This window comes from Thamnophis sirtalis, unplaced genomic scaffold (assembly GCF_051295495.1).
Source record: "Thamnophis sirtalis isolate CommonGarterSnake01/CBP01778 unplaced genomic scaffold, rThaSir2_p1.2 scaffold_12, whole genome shotgun sequence".
Classification (NCBI taxonomy): Eukaryota; Metazoa; Chordata; class Lepidosauria; order Squamata; family Natricidae; genus Thamnophis; species Thamnophis sirtalis.
Genome location: NW_028261392.1, coordinates 35,804,957 through 35,822,831, shown reverse-complemented (window position 1 = coordinate 35,822,831; position 17,875 = coordinate 35,804,957). Strand labels below are relative to the sequence as shown.

General features: G+C 41.0%; 1 protein-coding gene across 2 annotated transcripts in view; it reads right to left on the bottom strand.

Moving 5' to 3' along the window:
* Positions 1 to 17,875, bottom strand: part of VWA3B (von Willebrand factor A domain containing 3B) — a 98,930-nt gene that overhangs the window by 24,145 nt on the left and 56,910 nt on the right. For both annotated transcript variants that reach the window (XM_087726636.1, XM_087726637.1), the window contains exons 17-22: positions 14,377 to 14,549; positions 13,539 to 13,616; positions 12,825 to 12,864; positions 12,564 to 12,720; positions 11,301 to 11,419; positions 7,349 to 7,399 (exon numbers count right to left, since the gene is read on the bottom strand). In XM_087726636.1, the coding sequence (XP_087582762.1) occupies positions 7,349 to 7,399; positions 11,301 to 11,419; positions 12,564 to 12,720; positions 12,825 to 12,864; positions 13,539 to 13,616; positions 14,377 to 14,549 (618 nt within the window). The remainder of the gene's footprint in view (positions 1 to 7,348; positions 7,400 to 11,300; positions 11,420 to 12,563; positions 12,721 to 12,824; positions 12,865 to 13,538; positions 13,617 to 14,376; positions 14,550 to 17,875) is intronic.

Here is a 17,875-nt window from a genome sequence, read left to right as displayed (position 1 = left end):
CCCAACAACAATCCGGGTCGTCATTTTACCCACCTCGGAAGGATGGAAGGCTGAGTCAACCTTGAGCCTGGTGGGATTTGAACAGCCGAACTGCTGAACTGCAGTCAGCTGAAGTAGCCTGCAGTGCTGCATTTAACCACTGCGCCACCTCGGCTCCTATTTAGATATTGGAACAATGCTAGCATGTTACTCCTAGTCCTTCTTTTCATTAAACTAGACCTAACCAATTTCAGCAATTGTTCTTTATATGTTTTAGCCTCCAGTCCCCTAATCTTATAATTTTAAATTCTGTGTTGCGCAATTTTAAATGGGTATGTTGAGTGCGTGGGACTGAATGAGTTAGTATGAAAGACCCACTTTTAGTACTATTATTGCTGTATTCTTTTGTGTTTTAATTATACTGTGGGGATTGCCTGTGTGAGTGTCTGAGTATGCCTGATTCGGAGGACCTGGCGGGCCAAGCGGGGGCCATTGGGGTGGTTGGGGGAATTATGCCCACGGGAGAGAGTCGGAGCATTGCGGTCATAACAGGGAGAGGCAGATATGGCGGGGACTTTAGGGCTGGCCATTATAGGGGAAGGAGGGTTCGCTATATTGCAGAGATCCCTCCTTCCGGCCCTATGAGTCCCACTCCAAGGTCAGATGGCGTGAGCGATCAGGACCCTGGTCTCAGGCTGCTGTCGCTAAATGCCAGGTCTGTTATCCATAAGGCTCCCCTCGTCCGGGACTTGATTGTAGACGAGGGGGCAGACCTGGCATGTATTACTGAAACATGGCTGGGCACGGAGGGAGGAGTCCCCCTCGTAGAGCTGTGCCCAGACGGGTTTCAGGTGCTTCATCAGCCGAGAGCCCAGGGAAGGGGTGGCGGTGTGGCTATTGTAGTCCGGGAGTCTTTAGCTCCTCGTAGGATCCCTGCTCCGGAGCTTGTCGGGTGTGAGTCCCTGCTAGTGAAGTTGGACCTCAAGGGTCAAGCGGGTTTGCTGCTAACGTACCTGCCTCCCAACTGCGTTGCAGCGGCCCTCCCTGCGCTCCTCGAGTCAATAGCCGAGCTAGCAATTGAGTTCCCTAGACTAATGGTTCTGGGGGACTTCAATTTGCCTTCGCTCGGTGAACACTCTGATGGAGCGCAGGAGTTCATGGCCTCCATGACAGCCATGGGCCTGACCCAGGTAATTCGAGGCCCTACCCACTTGGCAGGACATACACTCGACCTCGTATTCCTCTCGGAGCAGTGGAGTTATGATCTTGGTCTGAGGGGAAATGAGATCATTCCCCTGTCGTGGTCAGACCACTACCTACTGAGGCTAGACTTCCGGAGGCCAAACCCCCACCGTAGGGAGGAGGAACCGACCAGGTGGTTCCGCCCCAGGCGACTGATGGACCCTGTTAGGTTCCAGACGGAGCTCGGGGTCATTCCAGATGCTCTCGCCCACAGTTCGGCGGAGACTATTGCTGCCGCCTGGCACTCGGCGGCATCGGAGTCTCTAGACCGAATTGCGCCACTACGGCCCCTCCGGGTCAGCAGCTCGCGGAGACCCCCTTGGTTCACCGAGGAGCTCCGCGAGATAAAGCGCCGGAGGAGACGCCTAGAGCACCGGTGGAGATCCGATAGGTCCGTATCGAACCGAGCATTGTTGACAGCCTGCACCAAGGAGTATATTTGGGCATTGAGAACTGCCAAAAGATCACACATTGCCTCCTTGGTAGCGTCCGCCGAGTCTCGCCCAGCCGCCCTGTTTAGGATAACCCGCTCCCTCCTAAATAGGAGGGAGACGGGGAACCCCATACAGGGAAAGGCTGAGGAATATAGTCAGTTCTTGGCGGACAAAATTGCTCGGTTTCGATCGGAACTGGACTCCACCCCTGCAGATCCAGCCGGGACACAGGGGAATAACTTGGTAGACCATCTCTGGGTTGAGTTTCAGGATGTTGCCTCTGGGGATGTGGACAAGGCTATGCGAGCTGTGAGTTCCTCCACCTGCATACTGGACCCGTGTCCCTCTTGGCTGACTGCCAACAGCAGAGAGGTGACACGAGGCTGGATCCAGGCGGTTGTTACCGCCTCTCTTCGGGAGGGACACCTCCCCACCGCACTTAAGGCGGCGGTGGTGAGGCCCCTCCTGAAGAAACCGTCCTTGGATCCAGCAGTTCTTAACAACTATCGTCCAGTCTCCAACCTCCCCTTTCTGGGGAAGGTTGTTGAGAAGGTGGTGGCCTTACAGCTTCAGCGTACCTTGGAGGAAGCTAACTATCTTGACCCCTTCCAGTCTGGCTTCAGGCCCGGTTACAGCACTGAAACCGCTTTGGTCGCATTGACCGATGATCTCTGGAGAGCCAGAGATGGAGGCTATGCGTCCATCCTGGTTCTCCTTGACCTCTCAGCGGCTTTCGATACCATCGACCATGGTATCCTTCTGCGACGACTGCGGGAGGTGGGGGTGGGCGGCACTGTCTTACAGTGGTTCTCCTCCTACCTCTCGGACAGGTCGCAGTCGGTGTTGGTGGGGAGGGAGAGATCGTCCCCGAGGCCCCTAACCTATGGGGTGCCGCAGGGCTCGGTTCTGTCCCCCCTACTATTTAACATATACATGAAACCGCTGGGCGAGATCATTCGGAGGCACGGGATTAAGTACCATCAATATGCGGACGATACGCAGTTGTATCTGTCCGCCCCGTGCCAACTCAATGAAGCGGTGGACGTGATGAACCGGGGCCTTGAGGCTGTTAAAGACTGGATGAGAGCTAACAAACTGGTACTCAACCCGGAAAAGACCGAATGGCTGTTGTGTTTCCCTCCCAAAAATTTGGTTAACGTTCCATCAATCAGGCTGGGGGGGCAAAATTTATCCCCCTCAGATAGGGTCCGCAACTTGGGAGTCCTCCTGGACCCACAGCTGAGCTTTGACCACCATTTGTCGGCTGTGACCAGGGGGGCATTTGCCCAGGTTCGCCTGGTGCGCCAGTTGCGGCCCTACCTGAACCGGGAGGCTCTCACAACAGTCACTCGAGCCCTTGTGATCTCTAGGCTGGAATACTGCAATGTGCTCTACATGGGGCTGCCCTTGAAGAGCATCCGGCGACTTCAGCTAGTCCAGAACGCGGCCGCGCGAGTGATCATGGGCGCACCACGGTTCGCCCATATAACACCAATCCTCCGTGAGCTGCGCTGGCTACCTGTTGATCGTCGGGTGCACTTCAAGGTCTTACTTACCACCTATAAAGCGCTCCATGGTAGTGGATCTGACTATTTGAGAGACCGCCTCCTGCCAATTACCTCCCTGCGTCCCATCAGATCGCACAGAGTAGGCCTCCTCCGAATTCCATCCGCCAGTCAGTGCCGACTGGCGACTACGCGGAGGAGAGCCTTCTCAGTTGCAGCTCCGACATTATGGAACAACCTCCCCGTGGAGATCCGTACCCTCACCACAGTCCAGGCCTTCCGCACAGCCCTCAAGAACTGGCTATCCCGTCAGGCCTGGGGATAGGATTACTCTCACCCCGCCCGAATGTTGAGTGAATGTTGTGTTTTTATGACCAATTTCCTTTAATCACGTTTCTTTTCTTTTTAAGTCTTGTCTTGCACTCCCTTCCCTTCATTGTTGTAAGCCGCCCTGAGTCCCCTCAGGGAAAAGGGCGGCATATAAATCTGCAATAAAACTAAAACTAAAAAAACTAATCATCTTTGTTGCTCTTTTCTGTGCTCTTTCTAGAGTCTCAACATCTTTTTTACATCCTGGTGATCAAAACTGGATGCAGTATTCCAAGTATGGTTTTACCAAAGCATCATAGAATGGTATTAACACTTTATATAATTTTGATTCTAGCATGCTATTCTGCTGTTCATATAGCTCCTCCATGTAAGAACAATTATTGAGGGCCTTTCCTGATTTAAGTGAGATCATCAACAATGTAAGAACCTGCACCAACTGCCAAACACCAAATGTGTGGCAGAGTGGTGATTGTAACGCCCAAGCTCTCCAAGCCAATCCTTTTCTTTTCTTACTCTTTTTCAAGGACTGCTGACCTAATAATCACTAGATGAGAACCTAATAATTCATCTCTGTTATGGCTACTTAGATTTGTGCATCCCTAATGCAGCTACTGCCTAAGTGTTTTTGAGTTCAAGAAAGGATTTTTGATGTCTGAAACACACATAATGTGGACCTCTCAAGTGCATTACTGCAGTGGTCTCCAACATTGGCAACTTTAAGACCTGTGGACTTCAACTCCCAGAGTTCCTCAGCCAGCTTTGCTGGCTGAGGAACTCTGGGAGTTGAAGTCCACAAGTCTTAAAGTTGCCAAGGTTGGAATTCACTGCATTACTGTATTTTCTCCAAAATGATTACTGACTTATTGACCAGTTGACTTATCCACCACCAGGTGGCAATGAAAAGTTACAATGTGAGTTCCATCTCTAAGTTCTCCAAATTTATGCAGCTGAGTGTAGCCCCTAGACATGTCTTTACAAACTGGAATCTGAGAAATCACTTTAAGGATTCTGTTGTTACACCAGATACACAGCTCTGATCAGTCAAAAGAATAGAAATAAAAATGTCAAAGCTGTATCTGCATCAGGTTACATGTACGCTGGACCTGCCCTGAGAAGAAGAACTGATGAGGAGACACTGAAGACAGAATTCCCTAATGAGTAATGGAAACTTAATGAGAGTCATATTCTTCCAGGGCTGCTCAACTTCAGGGCTTCACAGTCTCCACTTATATTAGCCTTTAAAAAGACAGAAAGGGAAATGACTATGGATACTGAGATTCTAGCCTTCTCACAGTCAAGACTGGCCTGTTCAGCAGATGCCAGATTCAGGGACCAACAGAAGAGACAGACCTTCCTGAACAATTTCAGTCTCTCTCATTGTGATGAAGAAAAAACACCACCTTCTTTGTAAGTAAGCTACATGCAGACTCGGGACTAAGCTGAGCTAAGCAAAGCTAAAGATTGCTCTGTTGAAAGGGCAGGTGGGGGGTGTTACAAATAAAGGTAGTGTGAGACAGCAGATAGCAAAGGACAACAAGAAGTTTGCAGAGAAAGCAGCTGTTGGTATGAACAGACACCCCACCTCCCTCTACCATTTTATTTTGAGAAAGTACCTTTGAGTTCTTGGTTTGGACTGTGATGCTTCAAAGAGTCCAAAGGCCATTAAAAACAATGTGGACTTCTGAGGACCCACTCTGGCCTCACTATTTATTTGCGTTGACATCTATGGGCATATCCTCAAGAACTAGGGGCTTGCGATTGTCCCTACATATTAAAAAAGGGAGAGAGGATGATCCTCCTAATTATAAACCAATCAACCTCCTCAAGGCAGTCAGCAAATTCTGTGGAAGACACCTGTAATGGAAATTCCCAGGCTGGCTGAAACAAGAAAACATAATTGTAGAGAAGCAAGTTGGGCTTTAGGGAAGGCTGATCCACCACTGAAAAATGCCTAGTACTCCATAAGTTCATTGAAAAAATATTTTTCCTGCAACACAATCTCCCTTTATACCCTTTTCATAGTGTTCAAGGTATTATTTGATTCCATATCCTCAGCTAAATTGTGGAAAAACTGGAGGCTACCTTGAATGACTAAAATCTACTTTAAAACATAAGATGTTTGAAGGGACCTCACTCAAGAATTAAATAACAGCTAACCATCCAGGGACTCTCACTAGTGCCATTAAAACTGAGAAAGGCATCAAAGAAGGATGCATACTGGCCGCTCTTTTTCAAAGTCTATATTAACCCCATAATGGACCATCTCCACAACTCAAACATTCACTCTCCAAACCTTACTGCATCCTATACCAGTGATGGCGAACCTATGACACACGTGTCAGTGCTGACACGCGTAGCCATTTGGGGTGACACGCACAGGATTTCATGCGATTCATCCTCGGCTCCTGCACGGCCGCCGAGGATGAAAGAATCTGTGCTGGAGGAACGGGGGGGGCGGGACGTGTGATCTCCCCCGCCCACACTCACTTACTGTATCGCCGCCGCCCCTTTCTGAGCGCAGGGGCTGCTGGTAAGGCGTGCGTGCCGTGCGCACACACGTCATCAGCGCGGCAAGGGAGGACCCGCAGGAGAGGAGCGTGGGAACAGTGCGCGCCTCTCTCCAGTCAGGCCGGCACAGAGAGTCTACTCCTGGGACTGTCGGTTACGACCGCACCACACTTATCTCAGTTCACGGCAGGGCTGTGGAGTCTGCTGCTTCCAGCTCCATGTCCTCATCAACATGCTGCTCCGGCCCGCCCCCGCTATGAATATTCATATTCTTCGCCCTCGCGTCACTAGGAATATTCATAGCAGGGGCGGGCTGGAGCGGCATGTTGATGAGGACGTGGAGCTGGAAGCAGCCGACTCCACAGCCCTGGTTCACGGCACCCCAAACAAGTTCAATAATATCAAGGGCAACATACGAAATCGACTGATGAACAAAGAAGTTACTAAGCAGGTATATTAAATAATTTGTTTTTGGTTTATTAAATACAATTATATATTGCAATTATACATTTTTGTAGTTTAAACTATAAATTGCACAAAATTATGTTTTTGTCGAAGTGACACACAACGCGAGTTATGCTCGATTTTTTGCCGATTTTTGACACACCACGCCAAAAAGGTTGCCCATCACTGTCCTATACCATGCAGCTGATGCAGCAACACTTTGAATAAAAATCTATTGGCCTTAAAAGAGCATGGAAAACAGATACACAGTACTGCAAAGATGACCATGTAGAACTCAATCATTAAAAAATTAAAGTCATGGCATGAAAGCCCAAGGCCAAATGCATTTTCTTGCTTTGTCCTGCATAGAAATCTGTTGATTCACTGCAAATTGTCATACAGAACTACGGCAACTAGAATGACATAAGCAATCAGTGAGGTTCCATTTGATCCCATTAACTTGCTATCATTGAGTAGTTTTCAGTATGAGAATTCATTGTGTGAGCGCACAGAGTGACAAACTCCTGCTTTTTACTTTACATTATAATTAATGGCACTTAAGGTTAATTTATTAAGTATCTACTATGAACCTATTATGTTTTCAAGACAGGTTGAATGCACTTCTATTGAGATGAGTTAGAAAAAAAGTTTTTTTCCCAGTTCTGGAGAAGCATCAAGTGATGGTTTTGATGCATGAAAACAACAATAATTCATAAAGCAGCAGAGACAGAATTTCCATATAATTTTCATCCCCCAATCCGATATGAATGTGGGAAGTGCTGAAGATATACAAATGTTCTTAATACCTAGGGTGTGTTCTAAATAAGGTAACTGTTAGGTACATTCACCCCATTAACACTTTTGACTATTAACATCTGGTAAAGGAAACAAAATGTGGTATCTTACTTCTCTTTTTCCTTCTGTGGTAATGCTTTCCAAACAATTTGGTCAAGGCGCCTATAAAGATAAATGAGACAATCTTTCAGAGGGCAACCCACTTGTTCCAAGGCAATGAATAAACTAAAAGAATGAGCTCATGAATTCTCTTTGTGCCCGGCAATGGCTTTCCATTGACTGAGGTCTTCCATCACCCAACAGTTTAACAGGAGATGTCAAGCAGAGGTGGTATTCAGCAGGTTCTGACCAGTTCTGGAGAACTGGTAGTGGAAATTTTGAGTAGTTTGGAGAACCAGTAAATACCACCTCTGACTGGCCCTGCCCCCATCTATTCTTTGCCTCCCAAGTCCCAACTGATTGAGGGGAAATGGAGAATTTGCAGTAAACTTCCCCTGCCATGCCCACCAAGCCATGCCCACCAAGTCATGTCCACCAAGCCACACCCACAGAACTGGTAGTAAAAAAAATTGAATCCCACCACTGGTGTCAAGGATAACCTTTCTGAACCAGTAAATACCACCTCTGACTGGCCCTGCCGCCATCTATTCTCTGCCTCCCAAGTGCCAGCTGATTGGGGGGAAATGGAGAATTTGCAGTAAACTTCCTCTGCCATGCCCACCAAGCCATGCCCACCAAGTCATGCCCACTAAGCCACACCCACAGAACTGGTAGTAAAAAGTATTGAATCCCACCACTGGTGTCAAGGATAACCTTTCTGACTCTTAGGCCTGTCCTAGAGAAATCTACCTCAAGAAAATTCACATTTGATGTGGACTGTGGTCTTCAAAAACTCACAGGAAAATAAAAACATTGGTCTTTCAGAAATCACAAAACTCTTTTTTTTTACATAAAAAATATCTTCCATTGCGTACAGTGTGTCAATTGGTTACAAGGTTTTTGTGCATCCTTTCCATAGTCATCACTTAAACTTTATATAAAGTCACGTATTGTCAATCATATATATATATATATATATATATATGTTATATTTATGCTGATAAATAAATAAATCTAATATAACAAATGTAATAAAAAGGCAACAGTAAAAAATATTGGGTTTCTGTCTGGATGGTCTCTTGTGACGAGCCGAAGACAGAGAGTGGAAGTGTGACCTTCCTCCCATATTTGGGCATACCAGGGGTTGTGACTTAAATATATATATATTTAATCAGCACAAACACACACACACGTACGTATGTACCTACGTACGTACGTACGTACGTACATACATACATACATACATACATACATACATACATACATACATCCCCCAATATATATATATTTAAAGTCCCCCTGATAAATAAGCACAAATTTTATTTATTTTTATTTATTTATTTATCAGCACAAATACAACATGTGTGTGTGTGTGTGTGTGTGTGTGTGTGTGTGTGTTTTGTTGTATTTGTAACAGTAAAAATATTGGGTTTCTGCCTGGATGGTCTCTTGTGACGAGCCGAAGGACAGAGAATGGAAGTAGTGATCTTCCTCCCATATTTGGGCATACCGGGGGTTGTAAAATCTAATATATCTAATATATTTGACTATCACTATTATTTCTTCATTTTAAATGAGGTATTCTAAATATGGGTTCATTTATTATAATAATTCATTACATCATCTTCAATATATCCAATAATAAAGTATTTTTATATCCTGCTCTAAATCATTCTATTATTTTGGTATTGGTAACATTATCTAGTAATTTTCAATTCCATGTGTTTTTTTATCTGACCACTGATAAAATAAATCCCATATCCTCTAAAATTGTTTATCTTCTTGTTCCCTAATTTCATATGTCAACTTACTCATTACAGCACATTCCATCATTCATATCATCATTCTAATATATATGTATACAATTATTATTATTAAGCATTCATTGAGTATAGTTATTATTACATCCTTTTATGTGAAGTATGCTAAATTTAAAGTAAAGTAATTTATATTATGGTATTTTAACATCCTGAAATCATCCAATGGTAATACATCTTTATATTCTATTCTATATAGAATTGTTATTCTTTTGTAACAAAGCTTTTCAACAACATCTCCATAGTCCTCACTTACAGTTTATATAAAATTTCATATTATCAATCTAGCGTATATAAATGCATTATTATCATTGTTAATCATTTATTTGACTATAATTATTATTACTTTGTCATACATAATACTCAAAATGTAACTAAGTTCAACTTAATTTTTATTTGTGACATTTCATTTCATTATCCTGTATCCTTCCAGTAGTAGTTCAGTCCAATATCTCTTGCCATTTGTAAAATCTGAATTCTAATTGTTTTCTTAATAAGTCTTATGTGGACTTCTCTTGGCAACTTGTTGCTCATTGCATATTTTGTAAAGACTCGAAACCCTCCATCTGTTCCTTCCATCAGCTTGTCTTTAGTTATCACTGGTGCTTCAGCCAAACTCTCATTATTTCTGCCAGATTTTCTCCCTTTTCTCTTCCATGTTTTGAAGTCTGAGTTTGAATTTTCTTATCACTTTGTTCATATTTTTCTGCAATTTTTTGAGTATCCTCAAATTTCATCATCGTTTTGTAAGTATTCTCAACTCTTCCCTCCATTCTTTCTATTCTTTGTTCTATAATCTCATCTCTTTTCAGTGTTCTCTGTACTTATTAGTACTTTTTGAATTTCTAACACAATTATTTGTAATGTTAATTCCTTTTCTTCTTCATGTTGTGCCATTTTTCCAGGTTGTAAGCACTGCCACTAAAACATCCAAGGCTTATTGATGGGTTTCAAACAAATTCACTGTAATCTTTCAAGTCAAGGCTTTCTCTTTACTCCAGTCCAGCTACTGATAGTACTCCAAAAGAGCACCTGTATAAACAAATCATGCTCTTCCCATTGTCCCTTTCAATAAACAAAATCAAGGATTTTATATCAAATGTTCAAAGAAAGTAGTGCTTCCAAGCCTCCAGCCTCTAGGCGGCAGTGTTATTTCTTTTTCCTCTGCTTTTACCCCTTTCTTTGTTCCGGACTTGAGAAAAAAAATGTTAAAGGGTAAAATCGAACTGAACATTGAAAAGAAAGAGATTCTTTATCCACAGATACAAAAAATGAGGAAAAATAGAAGAAGAAGGAAAAAAGAGACCAGTACAATTTAAAAAGTGTGAGGCATTTGTAAGAATTCCATCCATTAAAAAAAACGAAGTTAAAGAAAGATAGATAACACACTAATTTTAATACAGGCTTAATCTGCCGCTTACTCTCTTCTGTCTTCAATTTAAAGTTTTTTTGGGTGTTCTCTTTTCTAATAGTAAAATTTATCTCACCATTTCAACACTCCCTCTCTCCTGCTTTCTTTCCGTTCAGGGGCTGTTCCAACCTTGTGCAGCCTCAATGGCTGCTTCTCTTGTAGCTGGAAAAAAGAGCTTCTCCTGGATTGATCAGGGGCTTTGCAATGCCCCTGAGATCAGCAGGACATGCCCTTTTCTAACACCGGGACGTTTTAGGTCCAAAAGGACCGTCCAGCAGCAGAGATATCGACAGAAATCCTGGAGCTCCAAGATTGCATGTCGTGTCATAGCAATGTCAAGCCCCACCTCCAGAAATCACAAAACTCTTTTGGTTTTGCTAAACAGCTCACAAAGCTGCCTCTCTCAAAAATATTTTGCTTAAAGAAAACCCCACTAGATTCATAATAGTACAACACAGCCACAACAAATATTGAGCCAATATCAAGATATCTGTCACAAATGAGGACATTAGATGTAGGTACTTCCTCTTTCTGGGTGTGGGAATCATCCTGATCAATCAATATTTACAAACAACAACAACATCCCGCATCCAGTCAAAAGATTCTGGTCAGTGTAGAACAGAACATTAACATAAACTATTCTTCAATAATAATCATTTATTCATAAAGGCCCATCAATCTTGAGTTCTCATGCCAGAAAAATATCCAGTAGGTTAAATCCTATAATTAGACTTGCCTTTCATATATTTTTATTGCTTCTTGCACCTTCTTTCTATAGACATGAAGATCTACTGCTTGAGGATTAAGCAGGGTGACACATTTCTTATCACTGCTCACATGGGCGAAAGGGAATATCTGTAGCGGAATACAACAAAATATTTATTCCTATATCTAATGACCTTGGAATCGAATCTCGCTGCTTTCCCATGTAATCTAACGTTTATTAGACTCTTACGGATATTACACACTCCTGTTTAACAAAATCCTTAGTACAGTTTAAAATGACATTAAAAGCCTGACAACAACTAAAAGTAATTCATATTAATAACTAATAAAACTGACCAAGCACCATAAAGGAAAAGATCCATTTTATTTAACAAAAAAAAGGCAACACACATTTGCTTGGTATTCATGTAGCAACTAAATGAGCATCAGGTAAGTTGATGTAAGCAGTAGCTTAATTGGAGTAACAATAAAATATAAATTACTATCTCAAATTATGGAGCACTTTAAAAATATTGCAAAAAGAAAGAAAGAATGTAATAGAACTGTTGCAAATCTCATAACAGCATTTACTAGTTTTATTGTTAGCTTAAATTGAGACAATGTGTGGTTGCTATTATTGCTCTCAAAGATCATTACACATTTAATGAACCATATTCTAGCGAGCTTATTACATGCAAAGGCAGAATGCTATTTGTGGCCACCATTTTTAACATTCAGTGCTGTACACTGTTACCCACATAATGCAGGCACCAACCTTTCCCTGTTGCATTCTTCTGAACACAACTTCACCAATTAACTTCTTACTCTGTGGTGGCACAGTGGTTAGAACGTAGTATTGCAGGTTAATTCTGCCGACTGCCAGCAGTTCAATCCTGACTGGCTCAAGGTTGACTTAGCCTTCCATCCTTTGAGGTTGATAAAATGAGGGCCCAGATTATTGGGGGCAATATGCTGATCTGTAAACCACTTGAAACAATATGTAAGTCTAAGTGCTATTGCTATTGCTACTCTTGTCAATAAGCCACTGTATTACCATCTTCTTTGGAAAGGCATACCATTAATCTGGAGAAACCAAAAAGGTGGTCCAAAACATAATAACCGCACAACATAGGCAACATTTATAAGAAAATATTCCTAGATACTCTTACGTGTGCTACATTCTGCCACAATTAAAATGAAAGAATAGACATGGTAGATCTGATTGCAGTCTGTGACTAGAATAGTAGAGAATGTAATGTTTTAAAAGCAGCACAAAAAAAGCACAAAGACTTACATCATCAAATACTTTGGAAACGACATGTTTATCTAAAATTGGAACATAAGTTGTTGTACGAGAAACTGCTGTTGGGGATAAGGCATCCATTAGGGTAAGTCTCTTAGCAACCAAACCGTGAGTCTTTAGCCATTCAGCTGAAGGGATATCCAAAGAGCTTTTTAAAAGAGAGAATGAAAGAAACACATCGTGACCACCCCAATAATGATGGTTTATTCTCAAAAGAAGGAACCTCTTCTTTTTTATTGCATATATACTTACTCATCCTTTATCTTTTGTTCAACTTTTGGGCTCTTCTGTTCTGTAGGGGAAATTTTAAAAAATGTTTTATAGTGTCAATGTTGTTTACTTGGATGATCAAACATTCGAGTTCAGCAGAATAAAATCTGGGCTAGGAGATGAAATAAGTTTAATATGAGAGAAAGCTACAGTGTGTGAAAGCAGTACTACCATTTAGGCAGCTTCACCAACAATGTTCAGGGGAACAAACTAAGAGAAACCCAGATGCATTTCAGGTTAAAGGAAGTAAGTCAACTATTGGAGTGTACAAAGATATCACACAATAAGACATCAACATTGAAACAGAATAAATATAGGATTAAAATGTGACATTGTCCTGGCTTAAAACAGATTCAAATATTCATTCAATGGTGCCCTTGATCAGCCATCTCTCACCTTAAATCACTCATAGCAATGTTTCCAGGATAAAATGAATAGAAATGAGCATGCTCAGTTCTCAATGGAAGAAAGATTGAATAAAAATGCAGTCGATTAAAAAAAATCCATCCAGCAATAAGCACCAAATGCTATTTGTTATCCAATTAAGTCAACCTATCTCTATGAAGCAAATAGTTGCCTCAAATCATGGGGAAATGAGCACAGGAGGGACACAATATGCATGGAAGGTTAACTGCTAAATATGTTGATGCAGAGTGGCTAGGTGGATAGGAGAGAAAGCTAAACTGGAAAACTTACCTTTTTTTCCACCTTGACTTTGTTCAGAAGGCTTGGCTGCATAGCGTTGAGTTCTAAGCATGCTACTCTTTGTTGGCTCTACAAAAGACATTAACACATATGCATATATAAGGAAAGGAGTCTCACAATGACCAATAATTAATATTTTTAGGCAATATTTTTTCCCCAGTCAAATGTTTTTCTATCACTTATTCTGTACTTTTCAATTATTTTAGCTATTGGTAAATATTAACATTCAGTAAAGAACCCAGTTAATGAGAAAATGACTCTGGAATCGGAATAGCTCTCAGTTCCTCAACAGTTCCTCAATTTGTACTTTAAATTTCAAGTTAAGAGATAATTCTTCTTCTTTTATAACCAAGGACAATAGATCTTAAGACACAAGTCCTAAAATGCTTCTAAATAGATGGCTTTTGCCATTATCTCCCACAGAACACTACAATATGTGACTATTAATTTTTTCTTTCTTGAGAAGTTGTAGGGAGAGTTGTGTGCATGCACAAGAAATATATAAAGAAACATCAGAAAAAATGTTTACAAGTGGGACTCTTTCCATCTGCAAACACTTTCTCTTCTAGACTTCATACTACAAAGGAGGAAAGAGCTATCTAAAACTACTTGGCCACAAGCAGTAGCTCTGATATTATTAAATCACTTACACAATGGTCATTTTTCAGATCCCTGATTTGTCTGGTTAATATAGATTGCATGAGTCTGGGAATCTTAAGTACTGTTACAATGAGCATCCATGTGAAACATGTGATGTAGGACAAAATCTATGCTCAAAATCTCAAAAGATGAGATGTTTTAACTGAATAATCCCTGTAATTTCCTTTACCTGCATATAAAACTCTCTTCTTTGTGGTTGGACTCTCAGAGAATGCCATATCGGTTTCTGATGAAGCTGATGCAGGTTCTTCAAAGGCAGAATAGGGCCTAGCTCGAGGTGAGGGGTTCAGTCCCTCAACTTGTATGGATACTGGGATTGTAGCAAAAGTCTGTCTGGGTTGTCTGTTTAAGAAACAGACAAGTCACTGCCTAGGCCACAGTGCACACATACATATATTTGGGTGAAAGTTCTCAGAAAAGTGAACTGCAATCAAACAGATCAAGATTTTGTTGAATACAACATCCCCATCCACCGTATTGTTTTTTTCATAGCATAGAATAGTGGGGTCTCTTCTGCTACTGCTATGTACGGTATTTTTCAAGAGTATAAGATGAACCTTTTTCCCTCAAAAAAAAAGGGTGAAAATCTGGGTTTGTCTTATAGACTGAATACAGCATGTTTGGCCTCCTGAAACCCCGCCCCCTTTGCAAAAATGGCTGTGCATAGCCTTTCAGAGGCTTCCAGAGTCCTCCTAGGGGTTGGGGAGAGCAAAAATCAGGCTGTTTTTTGCTCGTTTTTGCCCCCCAGCCCCTAGGAGCAGTCTACAAACCTCCTAAAGGCTATGCATGCCCCTTTTTTGACAAATGGGCTGTTTTGGGGAGGTCTGCAGAGTGAAAAAACTTTTCTTTTAATTTGCCTATTCAAAATCTTGGTGCATCTTATACTCTGGTGCATTTTATAATCAAAAAAATATGGTATATAAAAGGATTTAGAGTTGGAATAACCCAAAATTCTTCCTGTTTGGACTGTCTGTGCTATTTATTCCCAATAATGCCTTCAGTGCTCTGGAAAGTTCTATGCCTTCTGAAATAAACAGAAATAGAAATATTGCTAATATTGATTGCTGGAATTAAGTCTTCTCTGCCTTTAGTACTTCTTGCCTGTTGTTCATGTCTCCCTCACCCAATTTTGTCTCCCTTTTGTCCCATTTGGCCAATTAACAATTTTGATATTTGTTGATGTTTAAAAAATAAGCTTCAACCTATATTTTTGCTAGCTGAACTTATATGTGTGTTCTGATTGGGTTATAGGATTAATGGGGAGTGTGCTTGATGTAAATGGAAATCTGGAAACTGTCCAAAGTCATTTTCCAACCAAAGGCTATGGACCATATCTAAATATTGAGCACTGAGATGAGTCCAGTTATTTAAAAATAATTATCCCAATTTAGGCCATTGGTCAAATATATGGCTGAACCAGCTTTTAGAGCCCACAAATTATGGATATTAAAACTTAGAATGTCCTAATTGAGGCACATTTTTTATCTCTTATAAAGCGAGTAACCTTTTTAAAATTATTACACTGGAACCAGAACATTTCATACAGATGGGAAGGAGTACAACATCTGGAACACAAAGATGGAGGCACTGATTGAAAAATAGGACCTCTTTGACATTTTAGAGATGCTATGTTCAGAAAAAGTCCAAACCAGGGTAACTTACTTAGAGGATAGACAACATAGTACTTAAATTTAAAATAATCCTGAAGTTGAGCATGACATATGGTAGAGTCAACATTGTACTTTAGGAAAGGAAATCTAAGTTACAATAGATTTGGGCACTCTATGAAATGAACAATAATACTTTAACATTTAAAAAATTATAACTCTTGAACTATCAGGGATTAAATGTTTAGTGGCTATTACCCTGTTTCCCTGAAAATAAGACCTCCCAGATAAAAAGCCCAATCGGGCTGTTGAGCACATGCACTAAAATAAGCCCTCCCTGAAAATATTGCAACACAGCAGGAGCCATGAGGTGACTACGCTCGCCTCCTCCTGCACCTCAAAAATAATAAGACCTCCCCAAAACTAAGGCCAAATGTTTATTTCAGGGAAAGAAAATAAGACCCTGTCTTATTTTGGGGGAACATAGTAGTATCATTCCATTTAAAAAAAATTGAAGTGAAACAGCATGAACTTTTCTGATGATATAATCAACAAATTGTTGAAATAAGATTGTTATCAGAAAATTGTAAATATATTGTTGATACATTTTGTATGTTGATACATTGTAGATTAATCCAAATTCATGGTAAAGTTTCTTTTTAGAATGTTTGGCAATCAGAGCTATACCAGCATGCCTTAGTGTCATAGTTGAAGGCATTTCTCAAAACAAAATAAAAAAGGAAATGTTACTCATACATTATTGTAATGGTAATGAATATATTAAAGTGATAGAGACTTTAAAGAACTAAAATTCACATAATGGAAAGAAATAGCAAGATCAAATATCCTAAAAGAAAAATTGAACCTGCATAGGGACTGTAAAAAAAAAAAAGCTATAGACAAAGAATGTATGTTAGCAAATACTTGTTTATTTGAAATTGATCATGATTATAGTTTGAAAAGAAAAACTGACTTCTGCCTGTGAATAATGCATGTTCAATATACCTGCAACACATTTATATTTAAAAGCCTTGATTAATGTCACCAAGAAAAAGTTAATTTAGCTAATGGAATTTTGGTGAACGTGAAAAAGGTAGTAATGCCTAATAAATTATAATGACTGTTAGGTAAGCTCCCCGTTAGGAGAACGAGTGCATGCAGAGAAGCGTAGTGAGAGTGGTGTGGAAGAACGCATAAACCAGCATACGGAGACACTTAATTGTAAAAACAGATAGTGTTTTACTTCTGTGGAAATAGATGTATGCAGAGTCCAAGTCATACGCGGTTAAGACAGTCAGTCATCAACGTTCTCAGTTAAGGGGTGATCCAACAAACACAGTCCACTATCATATAATCAGTTCAGCACACAAAGTCACTAACAGTAGTAAAACTCTCAGTAATTCACGCCACATCTACAACCAGTATCCAACGCTCGGCATCTAACAGAGAGAGCTAATAGTCATTCTGGCTCCATCTTATGGCCACTTGAGGAAACAGCAACCAATCACATTTACAGCAGTACTTAAAGGTACAGCACTATCATCATGGTTTATATATTGCTAACCCAACTGTTAGCTTACATTCCTAACAATGACAAAAGGTGTATAATATTCCAGAAAGCACATACATGCCTGAATTGGATGCAGATTACATAAGGCTTATGCTATGCAGTGTAAATGTGAGATTGTCCTTAAAAATGCACATGATGTAAAGAAAATACAGTGGGAAATTTATGCAGCCTAGAGCAATCAGAGGAGTAGCAGGATGTATGCCTAATATTCCTGAGCACAATATGGTTGCAGAAACAAAAAATCAAAGCCAGCTAACCACGATAAGACACCTTTTGCTTGGTTACCCAATGATTTCTGCAGAGAAGCACTTAACACAGTTACTTATCTGCATCCAAAAAGTGCAGGTAAAACCCGTATGAGTTATAGAGGGGGGACAAACCAAACGTGTCACATCTAAAGATATTTGGATGTCAACCTTATGCATATATCCCTAGAGTGCGGGGGGGAGGAGTAAATTATAAAAGCCAATTAGAAATAATGCTGGGATATC